The 13694-nt window shown below is 41.3% G+C and overlaps 2 protein-coding genes across 2 annotated transcripts in view; both read left to right on the top strand.

Moving 5' to 3' along the window:
* Window positions 1-5139, top strand: part of LOC116400276 (cyclin-dependent kinase 15-like) — a 10589-nt gene extending 5450 nt beyond the window's left edge. The window contains exons 2-6 of the mRNA XM_031878048.1: window positions 306-399; window positions 2319-2382; window positions 2884-2932; window positions 3187-3329; window positions 3498-5139. Of these exons, the coding sequence (XP_031733908.1) occupies window positions 306-399; window positions 2319-2382; window positions 2884-2932; window positions 3187-3329; window positions 3498-3610 (463 nt within the window). The 3' untranslated portion in view covers window positions 3611-5139. The remainder of the gene's footprint in view (window positions 1-305; window positions 400-2318; window positions 2383-2883; window positions 2933-3186; window positions 3330-3497) is intronic.
* Window positions 5140-6633: 1494 nt separating this feature from the next.
* On the top strand, window positions 6634-10927 carry LOC116400277 (frizzled-7-like). The gene is made up of 2 exons (XM_031878049.1): window positions 6634-7343; window positions 9228-10927. Exons 1-2 carry the CDS (start codon window positions 6728-6730, stop codon window positions 10925-10927), a joined length of 2316 nt encoding a protein of 771 aa, XP_031733909.1. The 5' UTR covers window positions 6634-6727.
* Window positions 10928-13694: the final 2767 nt, after the last annotated feature.

A 13694-nucleotide genomic window follows, 5' to 3' on the forward strand; every position in this document is an offset into this window, starting at 1 on the left:
TGTGTTTGAATGTGTTTTGAATAAAGTTGTGTTTGAATGTGTTTTGAATAAAGTTGTGTGTTTGAATGTGTTTGAATAAAGCTGTGTGTGTTTGAATGTGTTTAAATAAAGTTGTGTGTTTGAATGTGTTTAAATAAAGCTGTGTGATTGAATGTGTTTTGAATAAAGTTGTGTGTGTTTGAATGTGTTTAAATAAAGTTGTGTGTGTTTGAATGTGTTTAAATAAAGCTGTGTGTTTGAATGTGTTTTGAATAAAGTTGTGTGTGTTTGAATATGTTTAAATAAAGTTGTGTGTATTTGAATAGGGGAGCTGGTTGTATCTTCGTTGAGATGCTTCAGGGGTTTCCAGCATTTCCAGGAATGAAAGATGAGTTTGAACAACTGCAGAAGATCTGGACGGTGAGATTATTATTTATTATTATTATATATATATAAAATAATAATATAAAATATAATTCTATTTTATTATTTATTGTTATGTATTATAATTAATAATTATCTCATATATTGTAATTATATTATAATATATAATTATAATATATCATATCATATATTATATATTTAGAAGTAAATGTTAAACTGCCTCCTCTGCAGAGGAGGCAGCGCCTGAGGACCTAGGGGGAGGCTCACTCATATCCCTGGCAGAGGCCGCTGAGGTAGTCAAAAAGCTCCTTGGTGGCAAGGCGCCGGGGGTGGATGAGATCCGCCCTGAGATGCTGAAGGCGCTGGACATGGTTGGGCTGTCCTGGCTGACACGCCTCTTCAATGTCGCATGGGGGTCGGGATCAGTGCCCATGGAATGGCAGACCGGGGTGGTGGTTCCCATCTTCAAAAAGGGGGACCGGAGAGTGTGCTCGAATTACCGGGGTATCACACTACTCAGCCTCCCGGGGAAGGCTTATGCCAGGGTGCTGGAAAGGAGGCTCCGACCGCTTGTCGAACCTCAGATTCAAGAGGACCAGTGCGGATTCCGTCCCGGCCGTGGAACAGTGGACCAGCTCTTTACCCTCGCAAGACTACTGGAGGGGTTCTGGGAGTTTGCCCAACCAGTCTACATGTGCTTTGTGGACTTGGAGAAGGCTTTCGACTGGGTCCCTCGGGGGGTCTTGTGGGGGGTGCTGCGGGAGTATGGGGTGCCGGACCCGTTACAACGGGCGATCCGGTCTCTGTACGGCTGCAGTAGGAGCTGTGTCCGCATTCTCGGCAATAAGTCAGACACGTTCCCAGTGGGTGTTGGCCTCCGCCAGGGCTGCCCTTTGTCACCGGTCCTGTTTGTGATTTTCATGGACAGGATATCTAGGCGCAGCCGGGGGGTGGAGAACGTCAGTCTCGGGGGTCTCGGGATCGCTTCTCTGCTATTTGCAGATGATGTGGTCCTGTTAGCCTCCTCGGATTGTGACCTCCAGCATTCACTGGGGCGGTTTGCAGCCGAGTGTGAAGCGGCGGGGATGAGAGTTAGCACCTCCAAATCTGAGGCCATGGTTCTCTGCCGGAAACCGGTGGATTGCTCCCTCCAGGTGGGGACGGAGTGCCTACCTCAAGCGAAGGAGTTCAAGTATCTCGGGGTCTTGTTCACGAGTGAGGGTAAGATGGAGCGGGAGATCGACAGACGGATCGGTGCAGCTGCAGCAGTAAAGCAGGCGCTGCACCGGACCATCTTGGTGAAGAGGGAGCTGAGCCGGAAGGCAAAGCTCTCAATTTACCACTCGGTCTACGTTCCTACCCTCACCTATGGTCACGAACTCTGGGTCGTGACCAAAAGGACAAGGTCGCGGCTACAAGCGGCCGAAATGAGTTTCCTCCGTAGGGTGGCCGGGCTCAGCCTTAGAGATAGGGTAAGGAGCTCAGTCATCAGGAGGGAGCTTGGAGTAGAGCCGCTACTCCTTCGCGTCGAAAGGAGTCAGCTGAGGTGGTTCGGGCATCTAATTAGGATGCCTCCTGGACGCCTCCCACTGGAGGTTTTCCAGGCACGTCCAACTGGGAAGAGACCCCGGGGAAGACCCAGAACACGCTGGAGAGATTACATCTCCCAGCTGGCCTGGGAACGCCTCGGGATCCCCCAGAATGAGCTGGAACATGTTGCAGATGAGAGGGAGGTCTGGGTCGGCCTGCTTGACCTGCTGCCACCGCGACCCGACCCCGGATAAGCGGTGGAAAATGGATGGATGGATGTTAAACTCATATCTTGTTCTCTCCATTATTTTCCATTTATTCTCATTATTTCATTTCTAATGTCTCTTGTTTATTAGTTGTATTAACATTGTTAAAAGTTCAATTAATTACATTCTAAAGATTAATAATGGTAATTGTCCCGTCAGGTTCTGGGCGTCCCGTCTGAGGACATCTGGCCTGGAGTCAGTCAGCTGCCTAACTATCAACCCGGTCAGTTCATTTTAATATCTATATTCTCCACTCATTCAAAAAACTAAATAAACTTTCTACATCTGATAATATATATTACATTTTTATTTATTAAAATATTTTAATAAACAGCAGAGTTTCTATCTCTTTGAGAGTTTATTTAATATCTCAGGTGTTTCCCACAGATTGATTAATTAATGATTCATAATTGATTCATGATTGATTATTGATTGACTGATGGGCTCTCTGCAGAGCATCAGAGTAACCAGCAGGAGGCGACATCACACCACAAATATAAAAAGTGAACCTTAAAAATCAACACTGACTTATTATGTTGTTTATTTAATAAAGTTATTATTATTATTACATTTTTATTAATGTATTATTATTATTATTAATAAATTGTTATTAATGTATTATTATTTTATTTTTATTAATGTATTATTATTATTATTTTATTTTTATTAATGTATTATTTTATTATTATTTTATTGTTATTATTATTGTTGTTTTTCTCTTCAGATCGATTTCTTTTCTCTGAGCCGAAGTCATTGAGAAACGTTTGGAAAAGGTACGAAATAAAAGTTTAATTAACAAGAACATGTTAGCATGTTAGCATGTTAGCATAGAGGGGATCAGGTTGAACCAGGTCTATAGGAACCTATAGTTCCTATAGTCCACCATCAGTCTGTCTGTGTTGATATGGATCAGGTTGGACCAGGTCTTCCTATAGTCCTCCATCAGTCTGTCTGTGTTGATGTGGATCAGGTTGGACCAGGTCTTCCTATAGTCCTCCATCAGTCTGTCTGTGTTGATGTGGATCAGGTTGAACCAGCTGCCCTATAAGACCGAGGACCTGGTCCAGAGGATGTTGAAGGTCCTCCCTACGGACCGGATCTCGGCGCAGGACTCCCTGCAGCACCCGTACTTCAGCACGCTGCCTCCTCCCATCATGCACCTCAGAGATAGTAAGAACTCCACCTTATACATGCTAACAGAGCTACATGCTAACACAATGAAATGCTGTCAGAGCTACATGCTAACACAACCTAATTCTAATAAATAGTCAAATGAATTAAAACACCATGATAAACTTCTCTTTAATAATCTATCTTCTTCTTCTCTCTGTTTTTCAGCGGTGTCCATTTTTAAGGTGCCAGGTGTTCAACTGGAGACGGAGGTCAGAGACGTTTTTAACTCCGGACAAAAGATTAAACCATCGCTGCTGCTAAGCGCCAAGTTCTGGTGAACACACTCAGACCAACCACCATCAACCTGAGGAGACGAACAGAGGGGAATAAAACCCTTCTCAATCAACCTAATGAGACTAACAGAGGGGTGAAGAAACCCACTATATAAACACAAACATAGAATGTAACTGATTCTAGCATAAAGCTAAGTGCTGAAGCTAAGTACTAAAGCTAAGCTAAGTACTGAAGCTAAGCACTAAAGCTAAGCTAAGTGCTGAAGCTAAGTGCTGAAGCTAAGCACTGAAGTTAAGCTAAGCGCTGAAGCTAAGTGCTGAGGCTCAGTGCTAAGGCTAAGCGCTGAAGCTAAGCTAAGTGCTGAAGCTAAGCTAAGTGCTGAAGCTAAGTGCTGAGGCTCAGTGCTAAGGCTAAGTGCTAAGGCCAAGTGCTGAAGCTATGTGCTGAGTGCTGAAGCTAAGCTAAGTGCTGAAGCTCTGTGCTAAGTGCTAAAGCTAAGCTAGTGCTATGGTTTGTTTACATGTTCTTGTCGTATGTAAATCTGCTTTAATCTCCGTATTTGTTGATTTAAATCTCAAACGTTCGCTTCATGATTTTCGGTCCTTGGGGACGTCGGTCTGAACGATTCTCCCTTTAGCATTCGTTAGCATTCGTTAGCATTGTTCAGATTCATGAGGATTTATTCATGAGTAACAACCCCCCCGACACTCCTCTTGAATAATGAGTGAATCTTAATGTCGACAAGCTGCCAAATACAAACATCTTTTTCATGTTAATGTGTTCCGATATATTATTATTATTTTACAGACAATAATGTTTTATTTTATTTAAGAGTCACGTCAAACTTTATTTGAAACAACTAAACAACAAACTTCTTCTTCTTCCTCTTCTTCAACATCTGTCTGATCAACGTAAGAAAAACAACTTACGTGTTTTCTGTTTTACAGTGTTTCTCTGTTTTCAGTGTTTTACGGTATTTTACCGTGTCTTTACAGCGTCTTTAGAGGCTGTAACTGTTTTACAGTGTTCAACATTTTATTATTTTCACTGTTTTACAGTCTTTCTGTGTTTTCACTGTTTTCAGGGGTTTATGTTTTTCTAGGTGCTTTCAGTGTTTTACGGTATTTTACCGTGTTTTTACGTTTCTTTCGAGGCTGTCACTGCTTTAGTGTTTTACGGTAGTTTTCTTTCTTTCTTTTTTTACAATATAATGAAAAGGAAGTTTAATGTCAATGTTATTAAATGTTATCTGAACAATTGTTCACCTTTAGTTATTTAGTCGTGTAAATGTCCAAAGTATTAATTATCTTATCGTTAAGTTTAGTGAACTAATCCGAGCTAAACGTGCCAGAAACATGCTAACGTTAGCATGTCAAGCTAGTTAGCCGTACATGCTAATGTCGACAGACGTGTGTTTTTTAAACACAAAGTGAATCAATTGGATAGTTTTTGATTATTTTCAGTTCTCTTCTTCACTTGTTTATTTAATTTGACGTCGTATCACAGAAACAAACCGTCGGTCTCTTTCTTCTCTTGTTTGTTCTCAGAATATTTTACATATTATTAGTTTAATTAAAAGGAGTCAGCTGAGGTGGTTCGGGCATCTAATTAGGATGCCTCCTGGACGCCTCCCACTGGAGGTTTTCCAGGCACGTCCAACTGGGAAGAGACCCCGGGGAAGACCCAGAACACGCTGGAGGGATTACATCTCCCAGCTGGCCTGGAACGCCTCGGGATCCCCCAGAATGAGCTGGAACATGTTGCCGGTGAGAGGGAGGTCTGGGTCAGCCTGCTTGGCCTGTTGCCACCGCGACCCGACCCCGGATAAGCGGAGGAAAATGGATGGATGGATGGATAGTTTAATTAGTTTAAAAGATTCAAACAACTTCAGAAACTTTTCTCACAAAAACATCTTCATAAATATAATTATTTGTGTTTTGATTGACAGAAAGTAGAAGTTTGATTGATCGAGAGACACGAAAGAGATAAAAGAGAAAGTGAATATTTAACTATGTTTGTTTATCATAAATAAATATCATTAATAAATATAAATAAATCAAAATGCTCCCTTTGATATCGGGCCTCTGATGTTATTGTGAATCAAACTATTTTCTTTGTTTTCTGTCAAACTTTCATCAACTTTCACCAAAACGTCGCGTTAATAATTCTGTGATGATAAACTTTGTTCTGTTTCACCTCATAAACTTATAAAGATAGTTTATATATTATACTATTACTAACGTTAGCTATAACGTAACTTAAAGCTTTATATGTTTTATAAATACTCACAAATATCTTCAGATTTAAATGAATGTAATATTTATTAAATCTACTGAAGTAAAACGAGATGTTTTACTTCTAAACTATAAATAATCAACATTCAATTTAATTAACATCAAAGAACATCAGAGATGTTATAGTTAAAATAAATAAAATCTCATTAATGTCTTTCAACTAATATGATTATTAATTTAGTATAAATTATGTATTTCTGTCTATTTAATTGTTTTTTAACTTAATAAAATAAAAAAATGAAGTAACATTAATTTAGTAGTTTCAGTAAAATATAGAATTGTTTATATAAACTATATTTTTATTGTTATTGTTTTCAAACATTTTACTTTATTTTTTATTCTCACATCGTTTTAAATTCTGTTGGAATCATTTTGTTGCGAAAGAAGTTATAATAATAATAACTTATAATAATAATAATAATGACGGTGTTTATTATAATATAACTTTTAAACATATAAAAATATATAGTGTGTATATATATATATATATATGTTTAAATCAGAGGAGTCTTCCTTCCTGATGGAGGGAGAAGATTTAAAATTCATATTTTAATGACGATAAATTAGCAGTTATTATTACAGATTATTTCATCTTAAACTAGAAAAGATTTTGTTGCTGAAATAAAATAAATAATATTTCTGCGTTTATAAAACTTAAAATAATTACATTAATATGTTTTTAGCATCTAAAACAAACTGGACTTCAAAGAGTTAAATTCCTGAAACGTTTGGTTGAAACCCGAGAAGAAGAAGAACATGCAGAGCTCACGAGCTCAGGACCGGGTTCACTTTGCTGGTCTGGAACACCTTCAGGATCAGGACCTTGTTTGTTCTTTTTTGTGGATTCTGGTCTCCTCCTCGTCCATCATGGTGCCACAAATACCCGGTCTGAGGGTCTGGATCCCGGTGCTGGTCTCGCTCCTCCTCGTCTCGCACTGCGACTCTCGAGGCGCGTGTGAGTCCATCTCCGTCCTGCTGTGCAGGGACCTGGTCTACAACCAGACCGTGATGCCCAACCTGCTGGGCCACACCAGCCAGGAGGACGCGGGTCTGGAGGTCCAGAGGTTCGACCCGCTGGTTCGAGCCCGGTGCTCCAGGGACCTGCAGTTCTTCCTGTGCTCCGTGTACGTACCGGTCTGCACGATCCTGGAGCAGCCCATCCCGCCCTGCATGGCTCTGTGTGAGCGGGCCCGATCCGGCTGTGAGGACCTCTTGAACCAGACCCGGATCCAGTGGCCCGAGAGGCTCCGCTGTGAGGACCTTCCGGTAGAGGGGCTCTGCGTGCACGGGTTACACGACCAGGAGAGACCCCCAGAGACCACGACCCAGACCCAGAACTACAGACGCCCACGCCGGAAGAGATCACGAGACCACCAGACCCAGACCAAGAAACCCAGACACCCAGAGACCCAGACCCAGGACCTCAGACCCACACATCGAGAGAGACCTGCAGAGACCACGACCCAGAACCGGACCTGTGTCTGATGATGAAGATGGTGACGTCATCATATCAATAAACCATATTCAAAGCAGTTTGAGGTTGTTTTGTGTCTCTTTGTAGCTTTGAGTGGAAAGTTTGAACACTTAGTTTTCAATCTCAGGATCAGGATCAGGATCAGCTTTATTGGCCGTGTGTGTGAACGCATTCTTGGAATGTGTCTCTGGTTTCTGCTCCGCTCTCAATGTACACACACTATTTTACAAGAAACATGAAAAAAATGTATCAATGTACACACTGCACATTGTGTGTACATTGATATGTTTTTTTCTTGTTTAAAATAAACAAGAAAAAAATATATATAGAATAAAAAAAGGGCAGCAAAAAAGAAGAACAGATGTTGGTTTAAACATTTAACAGCTGTATACAATAGTATAAAGTATAAATATATATCCTAAAAAAAAAGTGTATATATATATATATATACACACTTTTTCTTGATCTTTCAGCCCGTTTCCTGACTGGAGGTGAACAGGATGGACGGCAGGCTGGGTTATATATACGTATATTATATATATAATGTATTATTTATATATTATATATATATATATATATATAATGTATTATTTATGTATTATATATAATGTATTATTTATATATTATATATATATAATGTATTATTTATATATTATATATATAATGTATTATTTATATATTATTTATATATATATGTAATGTATTATTTATATATACAGTATATGTAATGTATTATTTATATATTATATATATATGTAATGTATTATTTATATATATTTGATGTTGTATATAAATTCATATTTACTGTTATTTAGTTTCATTTGAATTCTCATTAAATGAGTTTATCTTTATTAAAACATTTATTAAAATACTTCATTAACCTTTAAAGTGACCAGAAATGTAAAAGTAGTATAAAGTAGTAAAAGTACCTGAGATGTACTACAGAAGTGTAAAAATGGGAATACTCAAGTAAAGTACAAGGACCTCAAAATTGTACTTGATACAATATATTTTCATGCAGAGTAGTTTAACACTTTAAATAATTTTACGTTCATAATACAAGTACTAATATCCTTTACTTTGGTAAAAGTACACACAAGTACCACACTCTAAAAATACTTAATGACAAAGTCCTGAATTCAAAATACACCGAACTAAAAGTACATAAGTTTTATCAGCTAAATAAAGTATTAAAAGTAAAAGTACTCATAAAGGCTCCTTTATTATAGAATATATATATTGTGTTTTTAATGTTGTAGTAGTACTGCATCATATCATATGTTGTGTTTTTATTTGTAAAAGTATCAGATAAAATGAGAGTAAATGTCCTGAGTTAATGTTTTTAGTATTTTTAATATTAATACATAAATACAAAGAAAAACACATGAAATGGTTTAAATTAGAATAAATATAAAATAATAAAGTAATGTAATGTAGTAAATGTATATACATAATGAAGTACTATATACTCTCTACTACTGATACATAAGAACAGCAGTACTTTAAAGGATTTGTACTTTGTGGTATTTGTACTTTTAGTTCATTAAATTAATATAAAAACATGAATATTATAGATGAGGACTGCTGCCCGACGCCCCGCCCCTTTCAGGTCCTTCGGCCAATCAGCGGTGACACGAGCGAGAACAGCTCGATTAGAGGAGTTTCAAGGCGCCCCTCAGAAGAGAGGAGAGGGCGGAGGCTGGAAACAGTCTGAGTGAGATGAGACGTTTATTAAGAGAAAGTTTATTCTAACGGAGACGAAGACAGGAAGAGGTCTCACCTACTGGACCTGATTCCCCTACTGGAGCTGTCTCACATACTGGACCTGATTCCCCTACTGGACCTGTCTCACATACTGGTCTGGACTTGATTCACTTTACTGGTCTGGTCCAGACTCAGAGGGATTAAACCAGTTCAGGAGCAGGACTTTATTTGTACTGATTCTGGTCTTCTTCTCGTCCATCATGGTGGCACAGAGACCCGGTCTGCGGGTCTGGATCCCGGGCTTCATTCTGGTGGTCTCACTCCTTCTCGTCCCGCCATGCGTCTCTCAGCGTGAGAAGGGGATCTTCATCCCGGATCACGGTTTCTGTCAGTCCATCTCCATCCCGCTCTGCAGTGACCTGGCCTACAACCAGACCATCATGCCCAACCTGCTGGGCCACACCAATCAGGAGGACGCCGGGCTGGAGGTCCACCAGTTCTACCCGCTGGTTAAAGTCCAGTGCTCCGTGGACCTGAGGTTCTTCCTGTGCTCCGTGTACGTGCCGGTCTGCACGGTTCTGGATCGGGCCCTCCCACCCTGCAGGTCTCTGTGTGAGCGGGCCCGGCTCGGATGTGAGGACCTCATGAACAAGTTCGGCTTCCAGTGGCCCGAAAGTCTCCGCTGCGAGGACTTCCCGGTTCATGGAGCAGAGCTCTGCGTGGGTCAGAACACGACAGACTTAGATGACCCCACGTCAGAACCGACCCCCAACCAGCTTGTCTACTGCCCTCGGCAGCTCCAGGTGCCCTCCTACCTCAACTACCGTTTCCTGGGGGTGAAGGACTGCGGCGCCCCCTGTGAGATCTCCAAACCCAACGGAGTGATGTATTTCCGAGCAGAGGAGTTGAAGTTTGGCCGGCTCTGGGTCGGGATCTGGTCCATTCTGTGCTGCGCCAGCACTCTCTTCACCGTGCTCACGTACCTGGTGGACACGAGGCGGTTCCGATACCCGGAGAGGCCGATCATCTTCCTGTCTGGCTGCTACTTCATGGTGGCACTGGCGTACGCTGCCGGCTTCCTATTGGAGGACAAAGTGGTGTGTAGTGATTTCAACAGCGACGGATACAAGATGGTGGCCCAGGGCACCAGAAAGGAAGGCTGCACCATCCTCTTCATGATCCTGTACTTCTTCGGCATGGCCAGCTCCATCTGGTGGGTCATCCTGTCCCTGTCCTGGTTCCTGTCGGCCAGGATGAAGTGGGGCCACGAGGCCATCGAGGCCAACTCCCAGTACTTCCACCTGGCAGCCTGGGCGGTGCCAGCGGTTAAAACCATCACCATCCTGGCGATGGGACAGGTGGACGGCGACCTGCTCACCGGAGTCTGCTACGTGGGGATCTACGACGTGGACGCCCTGCGGGGCTTCGTCCTGGCGCCTCTGTTCGTCTACCTCTTCGTCGGCACTTCCTTCCTGCTGGCCGGCTTCAGGTCGTTGTTCACCATCCGCACCATCATGAAGCACGACGGCACCAAAACGGCGAAGCTGGAGAGGCTGATGGTGCGGATCGGCGTGTTTGGTGTGCTGTACACGGTGCCCGCCACCGTCGTCATCGCCTGCTGCTTCTACGAGCAGGCCTTCAGGCCGTGGTGGGAGAGGACCTGGCACATGCAGACCTGCAAGCACTTTGCTGTGCCGTGTCCTGCTGGGAACTTTGCACCGCTGAAGCCGTACTTCACCGTGTTCATGATCAAGTACCTGATGACCATGATTGTCGGGATCACGTCCGGCTTCTGGATCTGGTCCGGAAAGACGCTGCAGTCATGGCTCCGGTTTTGTAGAAGACTGAACAGCAACAACCAGGGAGAGAGGACGCTTCAGAGGACGTAGTAGAGGAGGGAGTAGAGGAGGGAGTAGAGGACGGAGTACAGGACGGAGTAGAGGACGGAGTACAGGACGGAGTACAGGACGGAGTAGAGGAGGGAGTAGAGGACGGTGTAGAGGAGGGAGTAGAGGACAGAGTAGAGGATGTGTAGAGGAGGGAGTAGAGGATGGAGTAGAGGACGGAGTAGAGGACGGAGTAGAGGAAGGTTCGTAGGAGGGTTCGGAGGACTGTTCGTAGGAGGGTTCAGAGGACTGTTCAGAGGACTATTCATAGAAGGGTTCGGAGGTCGGTGTTTACTCTCACGGTCTTGTGCTCTCTGACTGAGGATGGTTGTTTCCAGAGGACGGATCGTTTCTCTTTTCAATTCCAAGTACGAACTCCTGAAAACTCAGTTTACGTCTTGTAGCTGTTCGGTTCTGACCCAAATCAATTCCAGAAACAGGATTTTAAATCTCTACAGAAGAACATTTTTTACGGGTCTGTAAAGAAAATAATCAGACAATAATTTCTCAGTTTCATGTTCAGATAAAATAAATTAAATATCTGTAAATATTCTTCTGTATTTATGAGAAGCTTACATTTCTACTTTGTGCATTTTTTTAAGAATAAAAGGTTATTTTTTACTAAAATATGTTTTAGATTCAATTCTCAGTTTGAAATCTGACCACAAATAAATATAATAATGAAGGTGAGGAATCCTGAGCTTTGTTTACTGTTTATTTGTTTATTTATTAGATATTTATTAGTCTGGTTTTGTTTCATAATTATTTAATTAATGAGAAGCTGTGGAAGGTTTTAAAGGTTGAACTCAACATATTTAATTCGTGTAAAGAGATTTTCCTTCAGCAGCACAACATAGAGCGGGCAGGGAGGGTTCAGTTGCATTGTGGGAAATGTAGGATCCGTACTGGAGACTGCAGACTGCAATAATATAAATATAAATCACTTAAAAAAACACATATTACACTATATTTGCTTTGTTATTTATTTGTTTCCATATTCTGTTATTGACGTATTTGTGTAGTTTCAATTGATTCATTATATATTGCTGCCGCAAATACAACTACTACTAGTAATAACAATAACAATTAACAACAATAATAACAGCAATAATAATAATTAATATAATTTTGATTATTATTAGTAATAATATTGATAATCATGTTAAACATGACAGTCTGTTACAATGTTATCGTAAAATACTTAAAAATACATGAGTAAATAGGCTCGTTCGACTTAAGCCAGGCGTGCGCAGAATCGATCACCGGCGATCGGCGCACAATGTATGCTGGGTAGATTTGCGTCCGACTTGCTCTGACGTCATGAAAACGTGCGTAACGATGATCTCACGTGAGCGAGGCGGCCGCAGATATTAGAGCCAGGCTATGCAGAATTGCTCTCCACCGACTGCATGACCCCAGGGCATGATGGGAAACTTCTTGCTGTCTTCGGATCAAAGAGCTGATTGGCTCTTAGATTTTCTTTAGTGGAAAAGGTGGGCGACCGTGGCTCACTGGGTTAAGAGGGTTGTCTGGTGACCACAAGGTTGTTCGTTCAAACCATGGCCTTTGACGTGTCGCATGTCAAAGACAGTCCACTGCTCCCCATATATAGGGATGGGTCAAATGCAGAGACAAATTTATCCTTAATTAACAGGATAAATATAGTATAAAAAATTGAAATCCTAATTTTCTGTCTAATTGTAATACTTAACGCTAGATTGTTGGCTATTAGTCTCAGTTTGTGCAATAACAATAATAATATATAAGGTTATTTATTTAGCATCTGTAAATAAAGATATTTATTGAGAAAGCCTACATCCTACTTGATGTCAACATTTTTTCAGTCAGAGCACTGAATGTGTCCATCGATTAATGATTGTAAAGCATCACAACACATATAAAAAGAAAAGCACAATTATCACTGATGGAAACTTGCAGCGTTGCTTTTCCCCCGTGTGTAGCTTGTTTATGTAGCTGTGATGTTTGGACTGTTGGTTCAGTTTTTAAATTTCTTAACTTTACGGTTGTATGATTTAGAAATGACGCTATCTTTACATATATTTATTTATATAAATGTTTAAATAAATATGACATCCAGGAACTAAAATATGCCCAATCTTATATCCTCAATTATAATAATAACATAGTTAAATATATGAAAAGACATCCAAACTTAAAGACCAGCAATTTTGGGGTTGTCTTGATCAAGGACACATCGACATGCTCCTAGCGGAGCCAGGGATCAAACCGCCGCTCCTCTGATTGAAGGACGGCCCTGCACTCCACTTAGCCACAGTCGCCCAAGATCAGTTCTAGACTATGGCTGCGTGGAATATAGGTCGGCGTCTAAAACCTTGTTGGGGAAACTGGATGTAATTCAAGCGTCAAGATTATGTAGTGGGGCTTTTAAAACAACATTAGTGCCGGCATTGCAGGTAGAAATGGGGGAAATGCCGTTGGAATTGAGAAGAATACAGATAATGATGACATATTGGGTCAGTTTACAAGGACATAACAACCATCCAACAATAAGTGCTATTGAGCCATGCTGGGAACATGGAAAAACACTAACAAAGAGATTTGGTTGGGTTGTTCAGAAGAAGGCTAGTGAATTAGGTTATAGGAGTTATTCTCCAGCTGTGGTCCAGCTGTTCCTCTTTGGTTACTGCCACAGCCTGGAATAGATCTTGGCCTCCTTGAAGTGATGAGAGATGAACGTGGGGGAAACTGTAAGATCTTCAAGTCATACATCAGTTACCACAATTAAATA

This window comes from Anarrhichthys ocellatus, unplaced genomic scaffold (assembly GCF_004355925.1).
Source record: "Anarrhichthys ocellatus isolate YVR2014 unplaced genomic scaffold, GSC_Weel_1.0 scaffold159, whole genome shotgun sequence".
Lineage (NCBI taxonomy): Eukaryota > Metazoa > Chordata > Actinopteri > Perciformes > Anarhichadidae > Anarrhichthys > Anarrhichthys ocellatus.

What these genes read in the sequence shown, in the direction of transcription:
- LOC116400277 (XM_031878049.1), top strand. Translation starts at nt 6,728, where the DNA reads ATGGTGCCACAAATACCCGGTCTGAGGGTCTGGATCCCGGTGCTGGTC. An exon ending in CCAGAACCGGACCTGTGTCT is followed by an intron (nt 7,344 to 9,227) that starts GATGATGAAGAT and finishes GGTCTGGTCCAG; the next exon opens with ACTCAGAGGGATTAAACCAG.